General features: G+C 41.8%; 1 protein-coding gene across 4 annotated transcripts in view; it reads right to left on the reverse strand.

Moving 5' to 3' along the window:
• Nucleotides 1-22,615, reverse strand: part of ttc39c (tetratricopeptide repeat domain 39C) — an 81,382-nt gene that overhangs the window by 11,321 nt on the left and 47,446 nt on the right. For all 4 annotated transcript variants that reach the window (XM_063060534.1, XM_063060553.1, XM_063060544.1 and 1 more), the window contains 4 exons: nt 13,361-13,529; nt 9,153-9,246; nt 7,966-8,073; nt 2,730-2,839 (listed from right to left, as the gene is read on the reverse strand). In XM_063060534.1, coding sequence (XP_062916604.1) covers nt 2,730-2,839; nt 7,966-8,073; nt 9,153-9,246; nt 13,361-13,529 — 481 coding nt within the window. The remainder of the gene's footprint in view (nt 1-2,729; nt 2,840-7,965; nt 8,074-9,152; nt 9,247-13,360; nt 13,530-22,615) is intronic.

Here is a 22,615-nt window from a genome sequence, read left to right on the forward strand (position 1 = left end):
AGACCTCGCAAACGCCTACGGGTCTATTCCACATGACCTCATCCTAGAAGGACTCGACCACTACTACATCCCAGTGGGTATTCGAGACATGATCACCAGCTACCTAGGAGGATTCAAATTCAGATTTACATCAGCCCATTTCACAACTAGTTGGCAGGACCTCCAGAAGGGGATTCCAACAGAGTGCACTGTCTCTCCCATCCTATTTATTATGGGAATGAACCTCCTATTATCAGCAGCAGAAGATGTAACCAGCAGCCCGACGCTGAAGTCGGGCATTGTTCAGCTAGCCCTACGAGGGCTCATGGACGACATCACTATAACAACTGTGTCACATGTCCAAGCAAGATGGGTATTGGATACCCTGGATAATGTAGCCACTTGGGCTAGGATGTCCTTCAAGACCAAGAAGTCCAGGTGCATGGTGATCAGAAAGGGCAAAGTTAATAGCAAGTTTAGCCTCCAAGTTCAGGGTGAGGTCATCCCTTCCATCGAAGATAACCCAATAAAATGCTTGGAGAAGTGGTTTAATGTGTCATTGACAAATGGGGCCAATGTCACCAATGCTGTGAAGCAGAAAGACGAATGGCTGAGGAAGATGGACAAATCTGGACTTCCAGGTAAATTCAAGACCTGGCTGTACCAATACGGCATTCTGCCTAGGCTTCTCTGGCTCTTCACACTTTATGAGTTCCCCATGACTGCCGTAGAGGGCATCCAGAGGAAAACCAACAAGCACCTGCGGAGATGGTTGGGAGTTCCCCCAAGCTTCTCTTCAGTGGGCCTCTACATTCGTTCTGGGCAACTGCAGCTCCCCCTGTCATCTGTTGTGGAGGAATTCAAGGTGGCAAAATGCAGAGCCTTATTAAGCTTGAGAGATTCCAATGACGTCTTGGTAAAGCAAGCAGGCGTTACAACCAGATCTGGGCGCAAGTAGGCTGCCAACGAAGCTGTAGAGGAGGCAATTTGTTCTCTGAAGCTGCGAGATATCATCGGCAACCCCTGCGTCAGGCGGCAAGGCCTCGGCTCAGTTCACTTCCAGCAGTGGGGAAACACAGGTATAAGGAACAGATGAGACATGGTACAGGCAGAAGTACGGAACTGTGAGGAAGAGAAGCGGATGTCAAAGGCAGTGGAACAAGGGTTCCAGGGTGCCTGGATAAAGTGGGATCTGCCTAAGCGCAAGATCTCATGGGCAGAGTTATGGAGACTGGAGCCCTTCAGTATTTCCTTCCTCTTGCAATCCCTGTATGACACCCTTCCTTCACCATTACATTTGTACACATGGGGGATGAGAGAGGACCCAAACTGTAAGCTCTGTGGTCAAGAGGGGACACTGGCTCATATATTGTCCAGGTGTAAAACCGCTCTAACTCAAGGATGGTATAGGTGGCGCCATGATAAGGTGCTTCTGGCTCTTGCTGACACACTAGAGCGGAAGAGACGCAAGACGAGGACGGCTGGCACAGATTTGAGGAAGGCCATCACCTTCAAAGAGGGAGCCAGGCCTTTCGTAACCAAACAACCAAAGCCCAATCTGCTGCTAACGGCCAGGTCCTGGGAGATGAGGGTCGATGTTGGAAGGAGGTTGCAGTTCCCGGATGTGGTTCACACAACTCTACGTCCGGACATTGTACTGTCATCAACCAAAGACAAAAAAATAATTCTGGTTGAGCTGACTGTGCCGTGGGAGGAGGTATGGGAAGAGGCCCACGAGAGAAAGGCCTTGAAGTACCAGCCTTTAGTGAAGGAGTGTAAAGACAAGGGATGGCAGATATGGTTGTTCCCTGTGGAGATTGGCTGCAGAGGTTTCCCAGCCAAATTAGCATGGCAGTTGTTGTCAGATCTGGGCCTGGACGAAAGGAGTGAAAAACAAGGGGCAGAACGAGCCTCTTGTTGGATTTGGAATAGGCGAGAGGAGGGGAGGGGAGCTGGAAGCCAGGAGCAGATGGGCAGTGATTTGGCCACCACTGCCAGCTCACCAACTGGAGAATGTCGTGGTTAAGGGTCGAAACACTCTGTGAAAGTTGGAAACCACCTGATAACATCTGCTCCTGGCTGAAGGCTATGGTTACCTTATAAGGTAACTGGAGAATGCACCCTAACAGGTATATGTAACAAGTGGTTACAGCAATACAACAAGACTAACAGTCCAAAAACTTGAGTTCAATCACCACCTAAGCAGTTGCAGAATTTAAATTCAGTTAATCAAATGCATTTGAGATTAAGAAGCTAAAAATCAGTATTAGTGAACATAAGTTGTCATAAAAACCCATCTGCTTCACTAATGTCCATTCCTTCTGGGCTTCAAATGAAGTTGATTTTTAACTGTCCTGTGAAATTATTTATCAACAACAAATGATCTGAATCATTTGACACTGCTCTTCCATGGCTGTGGAACACATCCCCTGCAATGTGCTGTCACTGATACTACACTTCATAATGCCATATTTGTTCAAGTTCATTGTTATCTTGTGCATACAAGCATACAAAGTATAAATACCATGAAAAATACCTTGTTGCAGCAGCAGCATGGTGGCATACAAGTTTAGGACAAACACAAGTTAACAAATATAATATAAAATTGTATGTAACTTATACATGAGCGAAGCAATTAACAGGAATGCAACAGAGAGCGCAATACTGTTAAGGTTTCTCAGGTCAGTTCAAGAAACCAATGCAATGCATCTTACACATCATTAAATATCAAGTTCAAATTATTAACTCACCTTTCGGAAGGAAAACTGCTCTATTTGATTATTCTTCCTTTTGAAAAGCCGTTGGACCTCTACAAATGCTTCTTGTGACTTGTCAGTCTCACCTGTTGCTCCCTGGCAAACTACCAAAAAAAAGGTACCTTACATAAATCAAGATTTTTGGACTTTATTGGATTAAATTCATTGCAGAACAAAAGATCAAATAAAACAATGGTGCAAGAGAATTGCTCAAGCAATAAGTTTAAAAAATAATTCTTATGATTTATATTAATGCTCACTGCAGAGTCAATCAAAATTTATGAAGTTGTAAATACTGCTTCACAGTCTTCAGGTCCCTGGGTCCACCTAGAAAGATTCTATCAAACTTTTTTCATTTTGAAAAATATCTCATTTATTTTCACAAAAATCCTTTGCTGAAATTGTGGAGAACTGCTGGTTCAGTGCAAATAGGAGTGATAGGAATACATAGAAATAAAGAAATGCTACTAGCAAAGTTAATGAGCTTGAAAGCATAAGTCCCAAGGAACTGCATCCCAGCTTTGAAAGAGGTGATCATGGAGTGGAAGGTCCTAATAGGTTCCAAAATTTTTCTTATTCTGGAATTTTTTTGTAGGACCGTGAGGCAGATGTGTGTGGACAGAGAGAAGACACATAACTGATTACCTATTTTGGTTTCTTACTCAAAGAAAATGGGACAGCTTCCTACGGTGGTAACCAAATGTATTCAATGTACAGCTAAGACAACCAGTTACTTTAATTTGCTTATGACACCACTTTCAGCCTATTGGGTCCCTGGTGACTGCCAGCTGAAACAAGCTCATTAGTGCCAGCTTCCCCCACCTCCATATCACCCTGTAGTTCTGCAATTTCCTTTCATGTGCTCACGAACTACTGTTTCTTAATAACCTAACCAGCACATCCTAGGGATGTGCAAGAAAACTCTAGCAGCCAGTGGAAACCTTTCTAGAATGTGCAGACACCAATCACTGCATCTGAGATCAATGTCGAATCACACTCTCCTGGACAAATAGCAGAAGAGCTTCCCAATGTAGAAAGTGTATGTAACAGTATATACAACAATAGTGTGAGAAACACTGCAACTCATGAAGCATCGGTGGAGAGAGGAAAACAATGCTGACAACATTTCAGCAAAGCATATTTTGTCATTTGTTTAAGCACCAGTTTAATATCGATGATATTCTTGCGGACCTGCCGACGGGGGCGGGGTGGGGGAGTGGTGGTGTTCAAGTTCAACAGTGTCTGACAGGGAATGAGGAAAGGTGCAGCTGACTCATATTGTTTCATATCGTTTCCACGCGGCCCAATAGCACATGCTCGTGGCCCGGTGGTTGGGGACCACTGACCTAACTTTTCCACCCACAGACATTTCTTTTTGCTTTCCTCCTAGTCCCATATCTTAAAGTTTGTTTTATCAATAACATTTGCAAAGAAAGATCATTAGCAAGAACCAGATGTGGTATGATCAGAGTACTTTCTGCAGTTTACTTTTACTGCAGGTTTCCAGCACACTGTGACTGGGTCTTGCTCAGTTCCACTTGATCATTGCTGCAATAAATCATAGGACAAAAAATTCAGGAACTTCTGGTAAGGCAGACACAAGTAGATGCCCAGTCAAATACAAGTTCACTCTCATGGGAAAGGATACCAATCAGATAAGAACTGAGGCATTGGACATGTTTGCTCAGAGATAACCATCAATTTCATCAGTTTAGCTACTGGGCCAGGGCAGACTTTGTCACAATTTCCAACCACAGAAGAGGTATTCATTGTATTAGTTGGCAATCCACTCTGAGTTGCCACACTAAGTGCACCAAGTCGCTACAGTGAGTCAAACAGTTATTCCCTATCAACTTCAAAACGCTAGGTGGGGTGATAAATTGGAATTTAAGTTAAATAATTAAACAATGGTGATGAATAGTAACACTCTTCATCCTCCTGAACAGAATTCTTCAGGATTGGACTGAAGTCCAATTTTGCATGGCATCAGAGTATACATTTGAGTTTTTCCATTGAGTAGTCAGTCCTCCACTGATTTCTGCCAACTTTATCCTTTTGTCGTCCCTTAACAGCCAGAATTTCCAGTGAGATGCCCTCTTTTGCAAACCTGCTGCTAATAGCAAGGACACCATCTTGACTTTTTAAGATGAGTCTTCTAAAAGCTCCACTTTCACCTATCACTCCACTCAGTCATAAGAGAGACGATACTATTTCAGGTGAATTCTAAAGGGTGGGGCTTACCCTTGCAAGTCTAAGAAAGTATTACTGACTTGGTAAGATCAAATTTTTACCAAAAAGTGTCTCAAAAGGAAGCAAGAAAACTAACTGCTGTAGGAACTCACCAGGTCAGGCAGCACCTGTGGAGGCAGAGGGATGGATGACATTTCGGGTTGACACCCTGCATTCCAGATTGTTTAATGTCATTTCCAATCAACAAGTGTAAAGGAGAACAAAATAATTCTTACTCCAGATCCAATGCAGAACAAAAAAAAACACAAGCTTACATACATAAGACTGATTCTATGTCCATAGTGTGATGCTAGGACCAGTGTGTCTCTACATAAGGTGACTCTGACAGGAAATGATGAAGTATTTGTGGTGGGGGTTGTGGGGGGATGGTTTAGTGGATGGATGTGTTGATCAGCCTTACTGCTTGGGAAAAGTAACTGTTTTTGAGTCCGGTGGTCTTGGCATAGATTCTACATAGCCTCCTCCGTGTGGGACAAACAGTCCACAAGCAGGATGGTGAGAATCCTTCATGATGTTACTGGCCCTTTCCCAGCATCTTTCTGTATATATGTCTTTGATGGAGGGTAGGTTGGTAGTGTTAATCCATTGGTAGTTTTGATTACCTATTATAGAGTCTTCCTGTCTGCTGCAGTGCATTTTCTGTAACATTCAGTGATGCAGCATGTTAGGATGCACTCTTCTGCACACATATTAGAAGGACACAAGTATAGATGTGCAGAGTCCAGCTCTCTTCAGTCTCCTCAGAAAGCAGAGGCGTTGCTGAGTTTTCCTGCTTGTGTAGGATGTGTTCTGGGACCATAACAGGTGGTGCAAGATGTGCACTCTCAGGAGTTTGAAATAGCTCACAGTTTCCACTGCTGTGCTGCCAATGTAAAGAGGGTGCGAGTGGTGCACATTCTCCTGAAGTTGATAACCATCTCCTTTGTCTTGATGACACTGGAAAAGAATTATTTGCCTGGCACTAGGCCTCAAGTTCTTCCACCTCTTCTATGTAGGCTGCTTCATCGTTGCTGGCAATGAGCCTCAGCACTGTCTTGTCATAGGTCAGCGGTCCCCAACCACTGGGCCGCAAAGCATGTGCTACCGGGCCGCAAGGAAATATGATATGATTTGGTGATATGAGTCAGCTGCACCTTTTCTCATTCCTTGTCACGCTCTGTTGAGCCATTACGCATCTGAGGTCATTACCTGCGCGTCATCCGTGTCAGCGCAGGAAGGAGATCAACTCCTTAAGCTTGCAAATGACGGCGGGCTGAAAAGTATGTTTGACTTAACATCTCTGCCGGCATTCCAGATCAAAGTCAAGGCTAATTATCCTGAGATAGCCACGAAAGCACTGTAAACGTTGCTTCCATTTCCAACATCATATCTCTGCAAAGCGGAGATTTCTGCAATGAATGCAACGAAAACTAAATTGCAGAATAGACTGGACATAAGGAACCCCGTTCGAGTATCGCTGTCTCCCATCACCCCTCGATAGGACTGTCTTGTTGCAGGAAAACAAGCCCAGGGCTCCCACTGATTCAGCGATATTGGTGTGTTGCAATGATTTTAATATGTGCTGTGTGTTTAATATCCAAACGTTACTTAAAATGTTATGATGCTATTGACTTATATAACCATATAATAATTGCAGCACGGAAACAGGCCATCTCTGCCCTTCTAGTCCGTGCCGAACGCTACTCTCACCTAGTCCCACCGACCTGCACTCAGCCCACAACCCTCCATTCCTTTCCTGTCCATATACCCATCCAATTTTTCTATAAATGATAATAATGAACCTGCTTCTGCTATTTCTACTGGAAGTTCGTTCAACACTTCAAGCTCCCCTGATAATTGACCTATCACTATGTTCATGCGAGGAAAATATGCGCTGTGTGTTTAATATTAAATTCGTTAGATAAACCCTTTTAGAAATGAAATTGAGTGTATTAGCCACTTATCATCGATATTCCGGTCGTGATTAACAGGCCCCCTCCCCCCCAACAGAATCGCCAAAAACGATTTGCAGAAAAAAAATCGGCAGGTACACGCATGCGCAATGGTGCCCACACAAGGCTTCATAGTCATTGTAGTCTTTCTCTGGGTAAACACAATGTATTTGACTGCTACTCCTGGCCGTTGGCAACCCTACCCCACCGCCCGCCCCCCCCCCCCCCCGGGTCGGCCGGTCCGCAAGAATATTGTCAATATTAAACCGGTCTGCAGTGCAAAAAAGGTTGGGGACCCCTGTCATAGGTGAACTTGACAACGTGATTACTCGGATGTTTGGCCATGCAGTCACTTGTGAGCAGAGTGTACGGCGATGGGCTCAGCACCAGCTCTGGGGGTGGGGGGATCAGCCGTGTTGAGGAGAGTGGGGATGTAGAAGCAGTGGTGCATCTAACTACCAGAGGTCTGTTGGTTAGGAAATCCACCATCCAGTTGCACAGTGGTGAATTAAGACCGAGGAGTAGGAGTTTCATCAGGGTCCAGTGAAACAATTTCTCCCCCCCACCACCCACATTGCTCAACCACCCGAGTTCCTCCAGCATCTGCAGTCTCTTCAGGATTTTTCCAAGAAACGTCACTGGTGCTGGACACTCCAAAAGCATCTTCAAAGAAAAGCAATCCATTTTCTGTACTTATCTTGTTGAAAAGGGAGCAATTAGCAACATTCTGCATCCATCCACCAAAATGGTAGGACCAGGTGCCTTTCATGTTTAAAACCTGCCAAGACCATTTTAAGTATGCAGATACATTGATTAAATTATAATCCCTAAATTATTTTTAAAAACCTTTGAAAACACGGATTATATACAAAAGAGCAGATGAATCAGGTAAAGACTAAAATGAGTTAATTTATTATGTTACTTTTCACTCAAGTATTCTGGATCTGAATAATACAGCAAATTGATGGCTGTATTAATCAACATACAGAATTACAATTGCAAGATGTATTTGGTTCTTTTTTTTAAAAAAATTGCAAAATTGCACAAACCTGCAGTCAAATATGCATAATAGCACTGGGACCACCTGGACTCATTTTTAAGTCGTGCAAAAGACTTGTAGGCATCCTTGAAATTCATTTCAATCATGGTACACCAACCTGAAAATAGGCAAGCAACTTTTAGAACATAATGTTAGACCTAGTTCAATCACAGCTCTTAATCCCATGCTTCACGATTACAAATTATTAAATATATTGTAAAGCTACATTAGACCACACGAAAGGAGGGCATGTCCATCACTAAGGACACTCACCATCTGGGACATGCCCTCTTCTGATTATTACCATCAAGGTGGTGGTACAGGACCTTGAAGATCCATACTCAACAATTCAGAAACAGCTTCTTCTCCTCTGGCATTAGATTTCTGAATGGTCCATGAACTCATGAACACTACCTCGTCATCCCTTTTTTTCACTATTTAATTATTTTGTATGTCATAGTTATTTTATGTCTTGCACAGTACTGATGCTGCAAAACAACAAATTTCACAACACGTCAGTGATAATAAACCTGATTCCAATTCCAGTTCTGACATCTTTCAAGTCATAAACCACTTCCCAAATTAAAATAATTTTCTTTGTTAACTTTAATTCCAAACTTGTGTCACTTGGAATACCGCCCATAATCCAGATAATTTCATCCCTCCCAAAACAGCAACACTAAAAATCACCCAGTAATTCAGAATACAAGTGTTATAAAAGTGCAAGTCAGTTCCAGGTATGAATACTATGGTCTTAAAAACAATATACAGTAGTCTTGGTTTATGCAGATATAGTGGAGAGTAGGTCATAAATGGACAGGGTAGTGTGGCAGCATAGCAGTTAGCGTATCGGTTTACAGCACCAGCAATCACTGATTAGGGTTCAATTCCCACCGCTGCCAATAAAGAGTTTGTATGTTCTCCCTGTAACTGAGTGGATTTCCTCCCGCATTCCAATGATGTATGATTAGGGTTAGTGAGATGTGGGCATTCTGTGTTGGGGCCAGAAGCATTGCGACACTTGTGGGCTACCCAACTCAATCCTCACTAATCAGATTTGATGCAAACTACTCATTTTACTGCATGTTTCAATGTACAAAAGACAAATGAAGTTAATCTTTATTTTCAATCATGCAGAATAAATGGTGCCTATCAGACTTGGAAACAAACAAGAATCCTGGAAGATAAAACACTTACCTATCTCATACAGACACACATGTTGGATTTCTCGCTGATCTACAGCAAGCTCCAATGCAGTTTGAAATGACATCAAGGCACTGTTAATTTTACACTACAGAAGAAACAAGACAATGTTTTATAAATTAAGCATCTTAAAAGACACTCTTTCAATATAAAAGGATTGATGTAGGGTTTTGACTAGAAACAAACAATTCCTTTCCTCACTCAGAACCACAGATGGTGCTCAACCTGCTGAGTTCCTCCAGTAGATCGTTTACTGCTATAATCATTTCACCTCCTTTTTTAATACTGCTTATGGGCAGAGCAATAGTATAGCATCCAGTGTGACACTTTACAGTGCCAGCGATCAGGGTTCAATTCATGCCACTGTCCGAAAGGACTTTGTTGTACGTTCTCCCCGTCACTGCATTCACACAATCCAAAGACATACGATTAGGATTAGTAAATTGTGGGCATGCTACGCTGATGTCACTGACACAAACAAAGCATTTCACTGTATGCTTTGATGCATGTGACAAATAACGTAATCTGTTTTTACACTAACATCTTCTGTTGTTACACTGACATCTCATCCATTTCCTTACACATCCTATAGCACCATGAAGTTTACATTTTTACTACAGTAAAAATCCCACTAGAGCATTATCAAACAAATTTTGACACCCAGAAACAAAGACAATCAAGATCTTGGTCACAGGTAAATGTTAAGAGCATCAGATGAGGGTGTAAGAGATTGTCAGCATTGTTCTGAAGTCCATAAACAGTTGCGAATAAAGAGATTGGTATCAATAACACATGACACGTGTACACGATTCAGCACCCAGGACCCAGGCATGAGTCAATTACACCCAGTGCAACAGTGCACCTGGTGTACAGGAGACCAGCCATGTCATTAACTGGGAAATGCCCTAGAATATTTTCCAAACATCCAGGCTATGGCACAGCTAACACCAATCCAATGTCATAGAAAGTATGAAAAATTAGTTGGCTAGTCAGTTCATCGAACCTGTGTCCTCTTACAGGTTGTACATGATGAAGTAGCCTACTCCTATTGCTGTATGCTGTGTCCTTTCGTTTGTTTACTTGTCACTTTACTTTCTCTCTCTCTCTATCATGCACCAACAGCTTTAAAAAATAATGATAGTGAGTATTTTACTGCGTAGGATTAATCAAGTAGTTAACGTCACCCAAAAAGGGGAAGCAAATTAAAGGGAAAGGGAGGATGAACCTGGAAGACATCACAAAATAGTTTATCTGGAACTTGCTCCCACAGGGAATGGTGGAGGCTTCTTTATGGTAAAGAGTAATCAGGGAGAAAGGAACAGGGCCTTGTTTAGATAATTAAGTGGAGTATAATAGCATTTCAAATAGTCTGATAAGCCACTTGTTTTTGCGTTGTATTATTTTGCATAATCCCTATAAAGTGCTCCAAATTTGAAAATATGTAGTTCACTAATATTTGATCAAAATATTAGGGGGTTATATGTGTGAAAGAGGTGCATGGTGATTGTGAATTCCTTATCCAAATAAAAATAAAATTTAAAAAAAAAGAAATAGATAAGAATTCAATGCAAAATGAAGAAACCAGGCAGCAATTTTAGGTCAGACAGATAAAACTGCTCAAAAAAAGATGACTACAAAGGGATGAAAGAAAACATGGTGACTTGGGTTCAATCCTGACCTCTGGGTGCTCTCTGTGTGCAACATGAAGGTTCTCTCTCTGGCTTCTTTCCACGTCCCAAAGACACGCAGTTGGTTGGTAAATTGTCGTTAGTGTGTAATTGAGTAACACAACTTGGGGTGAGAAAAGTCTGTGGGAATGTGGGGAGAATAAAATGGAATCAGTGTAAATGGGTGGCTGATGCTCTTGGTGGGTTAAAGGACAGTTTTCCATGAGGTACTGCTCCAGGATTTTAAATAGTCCTTTGGGTACATCAAGGGGAGCAAACACATCAAAAAATGGACAGGCTTGCAAATCTTTGGCTCCTTATAGACATTGTATTATTTGTAGGAAGAGGTGCAGTCGACGTTTCAGGCCGAGACCCTTCGTCAGGACTAACTGAAGGAAGAGTGAGTAAGGGATTTGAAAGTTGGAGGGAGAGGGGGAGATCCAAAATGATAGGAGAAGACAGGAGGGGGAGGGTTAGAGCCAAGAGCTGGACAGGTGATAGGCAAAAGGGGATACGAGAGGATCATGGGACAGGAGGTCCGGGAAGAAAGACAAGGGGGGGGGGACCCAGAGGATGGGCAAGAGGTATATTCAGAGGGACAGAGGGAGAAAAAGGAGAGTGAGAGAAAGAATGTGGGCATAAAAATGAGTAACAGATGGGTACGAGGGGGAGGTGGGGCCTTAGCGGAAGTTAGAGAAGTCGACGTTCATGCCATCAGGTTGGAGGCTACCCAGACGGAATATAAGGTGTTGTTCCTCCAACCTGAGTGTGGCTTCATCTTTACAGTAGAGGAGGCCGTGGATAGACATGTCAGAATGGGAATGGGATGTGGAATTAAAATGTGTGGCCACTGGGAGATCCTGCTTTCTCTGGCGGACAGAGCATAGATGTTCAGCAAATCAGTCTTCCAGTCTGCGCCTTTTTGTTGGGTTTGTGGAACAATCTATGTTCCGTGCCTATTCTGGTATCTGTCCCCCACTTTTCCTTCGCTACATCGACAACTGCATTGGCGCTGCTTCCTGCACGCATGCAGAACTCGTTGACTTTATTAACTTTGCCTCCAACTTTCACCCTGCCCTCAAGTTTACCTGGTCCATTTCCGACACCTCCCTCCCCTTTCTAGATCTTTCTGTCTCTGTCTCTGGAGACAGCCTATCCACTGATGTCTACTATAAGCCTACTGACTCTCACAGCTATCTGGACTATTCCTCTTCTCACCCTGTCTCTTGCAAAAACGCCATCCCCTTCTCGCAATTCCTCCATCTCCGCCACATCTGCTCTCAGGATGAGGCTTTTCATTATAGGACGAGGGAGATGTCTTCCTTTTTTAAAGAAAGGGGCTTCCCTTCCTCCACTATCAACTCTGCTCTTAAACGCATCTCCCCCATTTCACGTACATCTGCTCTCACTCCATCCTCCCGCCACCCAACTAGGAATAGGGTTCCCCTGGTCCTCACCTACCACCCCACCAGCCAACATATTATTCTCCGTAACTTCCGCCACCTCCAACGGGATCCCACCACTAAGCACATCTTTCCCTCCCCCCCTCTCTCTGCATTCCGCAGGGATTGCTCCCTACACAACTCCCTTCTCCATTCATCCCCCCCATCCCTCCCCACTGATCTCCCTCCTGGCACTTATCCGTGTAAGCGGAACAAGTGCTACACATGCCCTTACACTTCCTCCCTTAGCACCATTCAGGGCCCCAAACAGTCCTTCCAGGTGAGGCAACACTTCACCTGTGAGTCGACTGGGGTGATATACTGCGTCCGGTGCTCCCGATGTGGCCTTTTATATATTGGCGAGACCCGACGCAGACTGGGAGACCGCTTTGCTGAACATCTACGCTCTGTCCGCCAGAGAAAGCAGGATCTCCCAGTGGCCACACATTTTAATTCCACATCCCATTCCCATTCTGACATGTCTATCCACGGCCTCCTCTACTGTAAAGATGAAGCCACACTCAGGTTGGAGGAACAACACCTTATATTCCGTTTGGGTAGCCTCCAACCTGATGGCATGAACATCGACTTCTCTAACTTCCGCTAGGCCCCACCTCCCCCTCGTACCCCATCTGTTACTCATTTTTATGCACACATTCTTTCTCTCACTCTCCTTTTTCTCCCTCTGTCCCTCTGAATATACCTCTTGCCCATCCTCTGGGTCCCCCCCCTCTTGTCTTTCTTCCCGGACCTCCTGTCCCATGATCCTCTCGTATCCCCTTTTGCCTATCACCTGTCCAGCTCTTGGCTCTAACCCTCCCCCTCCTGTCTTCTCCTATCATTTTGGATCTCCCCCTCCCCCTCCAACTTTCAAATCCCTTACTCACTCTTCCTTCAGTTAGTCCTGACGAAGGGTCTCGGCCTGAAACGTCGACTGCATCTCTTCCTACAGATGCTGCTTGGCCTGCTGCGTTCACCAGCAACTTTGATGTGTGTTGCTTGAATTTCCAGCATCTGCAGAATTCCTGTTGATTGTATTATTTGTATTCTTTTGAAGCATTAAATTAAGCATATGAATATAAAACAGAAATACCTCCAATCGTTGAATCCGTCCCTTGAAAAAAAGGAACAACGATGAGTCTGGATAAATGGCTTCCTTTGTCTTCAGGATTTCCTTGGCTTCTCTCAGACCAGCTTGGGCATCTGTGCCATCCAAAGCAAAGAACGGACGCACAACTGTGTGGTACCACAACAAGGCTAACCTGAAGAGAAGAGCAGCAGAACAGAAACGCAATGTTATGACTAGTGCACTCCCTGAGTACTCTGCACTTCCATACAGGGATGGTTTCTTCAGGCTACCCTATACTTGGTGTGAGATCTGCAGTGGCATTATTTGGGGCACTATAAGACAATAAGTCATTAGAAGCAAAATTAGCCCATTCAGATCATCGAATCTGCTCCACTATTCGATCATAGCCGATTTATTTTCCCTCAAGCCCCCTTCTTCTGTCTTCTCCCTGCAACCTTTGAACCCTTACTAATCAAGAACTTATCAACCCCCACTTTACGACTTGGTCTCCATAGCCGTTTGGAGGCATAATCAAAACTAAAAATACTGGAAGTGCTCAATAGGTCTGGTAGAATACAAGAGGTTAGTGAATTGTGCTAAGGAAAAAATTCTAAGGGACAGGACTTATCAACATTTGGAAAGGCAGAGTTTCATTATGGATACACAACTTGGCTTTATTTTGGGAATATCTGTCTCAGTAATTTGATTGAAATTCCTCGAATAGGTAGTTACACTTATTGATCAGAGGAGTGCAGTAAATGTCTATATGGACACAAGACCTTTGACAAGATCCTGCAGGTAGGCTGGTCATAGAGTCATATAGCACAGGAACAGGCCCTTTGGCCCAAATAGTCCATGATGACCAAGTTCCCATTTAAGATAGTCCCATTTGGTCTGACAGTTTATATATCCTGGGGCAAAATGGTAAAGTAGAACTAAAATCAGCTTTGTGATAGGAGAGAGGATGATGGAGAAGGAATGCTTTTTTTGATTTTAAGTCTGGTGTAATGGTGTACCATTAGATTCATGCTGGAACCTTTCATGTTTCTGTGCTTTAGTGATGTGGAAGTGAACAGCATGAGAGATAGATCAAACGCTAACATGAAAATTAGGTGTCATAGGTAGCGAAAGGTGTATTTAAGGCTACGGCATGATGAAGATCAACTGGAAATCTAGGCGCATCAATGGCAGATAGAATTTAATCCTGACAACTGTGAGATGCTACATTTTGGTAGAATATTCAGTCAGTGGAAGGATCCTTGGGAATGTTGGTGAACAGAGAGACCTTGCGTTAAATTGATAAATCCCTGAAAGTGATAACACAGGTGGAGAAGGTTGTGAAGAAGGTATTTTATATAGAACATAGAACAATACAGCATAGGAACAGGCCTTTGGCTATGATATCCATGGCGATCACAATGCTGAATGAAACTAAATCTCTTCTGTCTGTACATGATCCATATCCCTCAGCAACACGCACAAAACACTGGAGAAACTCAGCAGGCTTGGTAGCATCCATGGAGGGAAATAAACTGTCAACATTTCAGGCTTAGACCCTTCATCAGGACTGGAAAGGAAGGGGACAGAAACCAGAATAAGAAGGTAATAGGGGGAAGGAGTATCATCTAGCAGATGATAGGTGATCTCAAGATTTCCAGCATCTGCAGAACCTTCTATGCATCCATATCCCTCCATTACCACTCTATGTAAACAAAAAATCCTGGCCCATTTTCACTATCCAGCCTATCTATGCCTTTCATAATTTTATAACCTTCTATCAGTTCTACCCTCAGTCTCTGATGCTCCAGACAAAACAATTCAATTTTGTCCAACCTCTCCTCGCTTTCTTTCATCAGCCATGGCATGACACCCAAGAGGAAAGATGTTGTGTTGCATCTTTATAAAACAGAGGCATAGGCCACAAACAGATACGATGTTCAGTTCTGATTCCACATTATAGGAATGATAAGATGTGCTTGGAAGGGTTCAGAGGAAATTCACCAAGATATCATATGGATTAGAGCATTTCAGTTAAAGGAGAGCTTGGATAGGTCAAGGAGAGATTAGTTTTCCCTGGACCTGGGGAGCTGAGGGTAACTTGAAAGAGGTATACAAAATTATGAAAGGGATTGATAAACTGGATAAAAATCTTTTTCACCACTGTGGGATGCCGCTGACAAGAGGGCACCAATTGGAGGTGAGATGGTGGTTTATCAGGGATCTATGGGCGAATTGTTTTCACAGCATGGTTGGAATCTGAAATGTGCTATTCAAAGACATGATGAAGGTCGGTACCCTCATAATTTTTAAAAGGCACTTAGTAAGCACTTAAATCACCAACGCCAAGAAAGCTATTGACTCAACATGGGTAAGAGGGACTGGTATAGATGATTGCAATGATTGAACATAGAACATTTAGAAATAAATGATACTTTTAAAGAATTTTATTCTAAACTCTATAGTTCTAAATCTTCTAAGAATAACACTGTGATGAACAATTTTTAGACCAACTAAGTATTTCTACAATTTCTGCCGACAACAAAAAGTTGTTGGAACAACCTATTTCTTTTGAGGAAATTGTTGAGGTTGTGCGCTCATTACATTTGAGGAAAGCTCTGGGTCCAACTGGATGTTCTGGAGAATTTTACAAGACCTTTTCCTCAATGCTTATACCTCATTTATGTTCAGACAGAGTTGAATTGAATTATTTATTTAAAATTTTAGAAAAATTAAATTTTGGACCCGTTTTCATTGAATAGATTACTTTGTTTAGCCTCTTCCGCTAGGGTTATCACTAATTCTCATAATTCCAAACCATTTAAGCTTCTACGTGGCACCAGACAAGGCTGTCCGTTGAGCCCTTTGCTTTTTGATCTGGCCTTAGAACCTTTAGCCATTGCCTTTCGAGAACCTAATGATATCACCGGTATTTTAAGGAGAGACACTATTCACAACGTCTTGCTGTATGCTGATGATCTACTGCTATTTATTTCTGATGTTGAGACTTCGTTACCCCATGCCCTTTCTTTACTCTCCTGTTTTAGCCAGTTCTCAGGTTGTAAATTAAACCTACATAAAAGTGAACTTCTCCCTTTGAATAATTTGAAACCAAAAAATTCAAACCTTCCTTTTAAAATTGTAAGAAACCAATTTACCTACTTAGGTGTAATAATTACTAAAAACTATAAGTGTCTATATAAAGAAAATTTTCTTACCCTATTGAATCACGTAAGAAAGATACTATCAAATTAGTCGCCTCTTTCGTTATCGCTGATTGGCGGAATTAACTCTATTAAAATGAATATATTTGTAACCGGGTGACCATTGGGTCTTATTCAGTATCGTTAAAAGTGTACTTAGGCATCCTTCCGGGTAATGCTAGAATAGTTGTCTGTGCCTTTAAGGGAGACGGTGATGTCATTACGCACGCGTGGGATAGTAGGGAGACCATTTTGCTTTCTGCTGAAGATGTGGTAAGGCGTTGGGATTTGGGCTCCTCCCAAGGCTGGGCATGGTGAGGAAAGATTTCCACGAGTGAAGAAATCAGCGCTGGGTAGTGTGGCTTGTACCAAGTTCCTCACCATCCAAATAGGATTGCCACTACTTGTATTTGTACTGTATTAGTTCTGGTGTTTTTTTTATACAGCATACGCAATTCTGTCCATACACAAGGGCGTGAATCAGAAGTTAAACTGATATTGTAACGGCAAGATCTGCTTGTAAACTTGTTCGTTTTGTTTCGCGACCCTCTACTGGCACTTAAACATCGAAAACCGATAAAGGAATTAAAACCCAAAAAAGTCTTTGTTGTCCTGAGCGTGTACTTTTTCCCCAAGCTACATATTACCTAAACTTATATATCTTTTTCAGGCATTGCCTGTTTTTATTCCTAAATCTTTCTTTGATTCTCTTGACTCTATTATTAATCTTTTTATACATGGAAGAATAAGCATTCTAGATTAAATAAAATTCATATTCAGAAAGATAAAGAGAGTGGAGGATTAGCCTTACCAAACTTTAGATTTTATTATTGGGCAGTTAATATAGAAATCGTACATTTTGGTTATGTTACATTAATCGTGAGGATTGCCCAATGTGTGTTTTTTTAGAAGCTAACTCTGTTAATAAATTTTCTATTATTTCTCTTCTTGGATCCTCACTTCCTTTGTCTCTGAGTAAGTTAACTGATAATCTGGTAGTTAAACACACTATGAGAATTTGCATACAATTCCAAAAATACTTCGGCTTATTGAGATTTTCTCTTTCGAGTCCCATTTTTTTCTAATTTTTTTTTAACCCCGCTATGATTGATGTGGCTTTTAAAGAAAGGGATAGATTAGGTATTAAATGCTTTCAGGACTTGTTTGTAGAGAGAAGTCTCTTTTCGTTTGAACAACTGTCAATTAAATATTGTTTAGCTAAAACTCATTTTTTTGGATACCTACAAATAAAGAGATATTTTACTGTCTCAAATAAGTACATTTCCTAAAAGTCCTGATAAGAATCTACTAGATGTAATTTTTAATTTGAAACCTTTTTATATCTAATATTTATAATATGCTGTTGGGAATGAGAAGTGTTCCTTTAGATAAAATTAAAAATCTTGGGGAACAAGATTTACAGACTTCAATTTCTGAGGAAACTTGGAATCAAATTTTTAAATTGGTTAACACTTCATCGTATGTGCCCGCCACTCTCTCCTACAATTTAAAGTGGTCCATAGGGCCCATATGACCTAGGATAAGTTGTCTCATTTTTATTTAGATATACCTCCCTATTGTGATATATGTAATGAGCTTTACTCATTCATATGTTTTGGACATGTCCGAGTCTTGGAAAGTATTGGAAAGAAGTATTTCAAACTTTCTCGTTACTTTTCAAAGTAAACTTTAAGCCTAATCCTTTGACCGCTTTATTTGGTATTGTTGGAGGAAGGGATATTATTTTGGAGTCATCTGACTTGCACATTTTGGCTTTTATTCCTCTTATGGCCAGAAGGACGCTCTTGCTTAAATGGAAAGATGCGGCCCCTCCTATTCACGCCCAATGGTTACATGATATAATGTCATGTTTAAATTTAGAGAAGATTCGATGTTCAATCTCTGAATCTAGTCAAGACTTTCAAACATTGTGGGGACCTTTTTTGAATTATTTTCAAAACCTTTGATTTGCTGTTGAAGCACAGATGATGACTAATTTTTTTTTTCCTTTTTTTCTTTACTAATCAGCTTCAGTCTTGGTAGTGGGTTAGTATTTTTTACATAATAAAATCACTATATTTCAATGTTACAAATTAATTAATCTGTACGAATACAGGGTAAGGAGTCTTTATATGCGATTTAGTATAATGTATTGACATATTTTTTTTCTTGTACTCTGTATTTTTTACATGTAAAATTAATAATAAAAATATTGGGAAGAACATAGAACATATAATAGTACAATCACAGTAGAGGCCCTTCAGCCTACAATGTTGTGTCGACCTTTTAATCTACTGATATCGATCTAATGCTTTTTTTCCCATATAGACTTCAATTTTTCTTATATCAATGTGTCTAAGAATCTCTTAAATGTCCCTAATGTATCTGCCTTCAGCACCATCCCGGACTTTGTGTTCCACTCATTTATCACTCTTTGTCCAAATACCCTACTTCCGACATCCCCCTATACTTTCCTCCAATATTGTATCATTTCTTAATGCATGCATTACTAAATGACAATAAAAGAGGACTGCGTGTCCTCATAATCACAATAATCACCTTAAAATTATGCCCTCTCATATTAGCCATGCTACCCTGGGGGAAAAAAGTACTAACTGTCCACTTTTACCTATGCCTCTTACCATGAAGTCACCTCTCATCCTCCTTCGATCCTAAGAGAAAACCCGTAGCTCACTCAACTTCTCTCAAAGGACATTATCTTTAGTCCAAGCAATACTCTGGTAAATCTCCTCAGCAACCCCTCTAAAGCTTCCACATCCTTCCTATAATGAGGTGGCCAGAACTGAACACAATAGTACAAGTTTGGTCTAACCAGAGTTTTAGAGAACTGTAACATTACCTTATGGCTTTTGAAGTCAATCCCCGGGCAATGAAGGCCAACACCCTCTTAGCCACCCTATCAACTTGCTCAGTATACACATGAAGGGCTGAGGGGCTCTTTTCTGTACTATGCAACTCCATGACTGAAGCATTGCTCCCAGAACTAACATGCAGTGGTTGTGATATGAAATTGTTGAAATTAACAATGAGTGCGGATAACTAATATTCAAACATAAAGGCAGAAAGTGGTAAATTGGTTTGTTATTGTCAAGTGCTGAGATGCAGTGAAAAACTTGCCTTACATCTACTGTCCATATAATTCTCTCATTACAACAGTTAAAGAGAAAGTACTGTGCAGTTGTCTACTGTGTCCGGTGCTCCCAATGTGGCCTCCTCTACATTGGTGAGACCTGCTGGAAAGTGGGACTGCTTTGTCAAGCACCTACATGCCATCTGCAGAACGTCCCAGTGGGCAAACATTTTAATTCAAATTCCTATTCCTGTTCTGACATGCCAGTCCATGACCTCCTCTTGTGCCATGATGAGGCCACTCTCAGGGTGGCAGAGCAACACCCTATATTCCATCTGGGTAGTCTCCTACCTGATGGCATGAATATAGATTTCTCCTTCCAGTAAAAAATGTCTCTTCCCCCCCCCCCCACTTCCTCTATTCCCTACTCCTACCTTTCACCTCTTCTCAGCTACCTATCACTTCCCCCTAGATCCCCTCCTCCTTCCCTTTCTCCTATGGTCCACTCTCCTCTCCTACCGGATTCCTCCTTCTTCAGCCTTTGACCTTTCCTACCCACCTGGCTTCACCTATCACCTTCCAGCCAGCATCCACCTTTTTATTCCAGCGTCTTCTCCATTCCTTTCCAGTCCTGAAGAAGGGCCTCAGCCCGACATGTCAACTGTTTATTCACTTCCATAGATGCTGCCTGACCTGCTGAGTTCCTCCAGCATTTTGCATGTGTTGCTTTGGATTTCCAGCATCTGCAGACTTTCTCATGTTTATGTTATCAATTAGGCAAATCTACAACCTTGTTGTATACAATCCTGGTCTACTTCATCATCAAGAGAAGTTGTGAATGGAACTGAACACCAATCACCTGCAAACAACGCGGCATGGTGATGTAGTTAGGGAGCCATCTGGCCCATTAAGTCTGCTCCGCCATTCAATCATGGCTGATTCTTTTTTCTATCTCTTCTTCAACCCCAGTTCCCAGACTTCTCCCCGTAACTTTTGATGCCATGTCCAATCAAGAACCCATCAATCTCTGCCTTAAATGCACCCAACGACCCGGCCTCCAAGCTGCATGTGGCAATAAATTCCACAAATTCACCACCCTTTGGCTAAAGAAATTTCTCCACATCTCTGTTTTGAAAGGGTGTCCCTCAATCCTAAGTTTGTGCCCTTGTCCTAGATTCTCCCACCATGGGAAACATCCTTTCCACATCTACTCTATCTAGGCCTTTCAACATTCAAAAGGTTTCAATGAGATCCCCCCTCATCCTTCTGAACTCCAGCGAGTACAGACCCAGAGCCATCAAACATTCCTCGTATGATAACCCTTTCATTCCTGGAACCATCCTTGTGAACTTCCTCTGGACCCTTTCCAATACCGGCACATCTTTTTTAAGATGAGGGGCCCAAAGCAGTTCACAATACTCAAGGTGAAGCATCACCAATGTCTTATAAAGACTCAGCATCACATCCTTGCTCTTGTATTCTCGACCTCTTGAAATGAATGCTAATATGGCATTTGCCTTCCTCACTACTGACTCAATCTGCAAGTTAACCTTCAGGGTGTTCTGCACAAGGACTCCCAAGTCCCTCTGCATCTGAGATTCCTGTATTTTCTCCCCGTTTAGAAAATAGTCCGCACATTTATTACTACTACCAAAGTGCATGACCGTGTATTTTCCACCATCACATTTCATGTGCCACTTTCTTGCCCATTCTCCTAATCTGTCTAAGTCCTTCTCCATCCGACCCGTTTCCTCAACACTACCTGCCTCTTCACCAATCTTTGTATCATCTGCAAACTTGGCAACAAAGCCATCTTGCGAGAACAGTGGCAGCAACCCAGGTTCAATTCCTCTGCCATGTAAGAAGTTTGTACATTCTCCCAATGACCATGTGAATTTCCTCCAGGTGGTCTGGTTTCCTCCCACATGCCAAAGACATACAGGTTAGTCGGATAATTGATTAAATGTGTGCAAATAGGCAGTACGGGCACATTGGGCCGGCCGAGCCTGTAACCGTGTTGTATCTCTAAATTTAAAATAATTAAACATCCTAACTTCCAATCTTATGATAGTGGAAAGGCTGCTGTTGAAAAGCTAAGTCACTGACCAATGGAACTTTTGGTTCCCTTAGTCTCCACAGACACGATCTTCTCTAAGCCATCCAGAATATCACAATTAATTGAAGTTGCAATGATAAACCTATCAAGGTTGTTTATTCTCCTCCATAACATTTGGTTCTTTGACAGAATATGGGAATAAAGTCAGTTTCAACAAGACACAGGCTTTCCTAGTTACTGCTGTTTGAACGGAATTATTTCTTGAAGCATCACCTAGATTAATTGAAATTGACCCAACATTGATCACAGGGAATATATTAAAACCCATCATGGATATAGTAACAAGGCCCTTAGTACTTCACCCATAACAATAGGTGGAGTCAAAAGAGAATTATGAAGTATACATAGTTTTTGATAAACATGCCAAGTTTTTAAGGTTGGAACAAATAGAAAAGGCAATAGAACTTACAGATGAACTACATTTATATATCTAACAAAAATATACTGACAACATGTCACACAAGAGGCTTTGACACAAAATCATGATGCTAGACTGGGTGAAATACATCAGCATGGAGATAAAGAGAAAACCAATAGCCTGATAAAATTGTTACTTTCAGAGTTATCCGTTATAACCAGTAGAAAACCCAAGGTTCACTAATTCTACATCAAATCTTTAACACCTGGATCAATGATATGAATAAAGAAACTTAATGGAATGTTTCCAAGATTTCTCCCAATGCAAAACTAAGTGGGTATACAAACTGGGAGAGTAATTACCAAAACATCAAAGAACAGGTTAAGTGAACAAGCAAGTAGATGACAACAGAACAGTCTTGTTTAACACAGAGAAATATCAGGAAATGGAACTCAAACCCCTGGGTGCCCTTGTGTACAGATTTTGAAGAGAATATGTGGTACAGTAAGCAATT

The sequence above is a fragment of the Mobula hypostoma genome, chromosome 1 (assembly GCF_963921235.1).
Source record: "Mobula hypostoma chromosome 1, sMobHyp1.1, whole genome shotgun sequence".
Lineage (NCBI taxonomy): Eukaryota > Metazoa > Chordata > Chondrichthyes > Myliobatiformes > Myliobatidae > Mobula > Mobula hypostoma.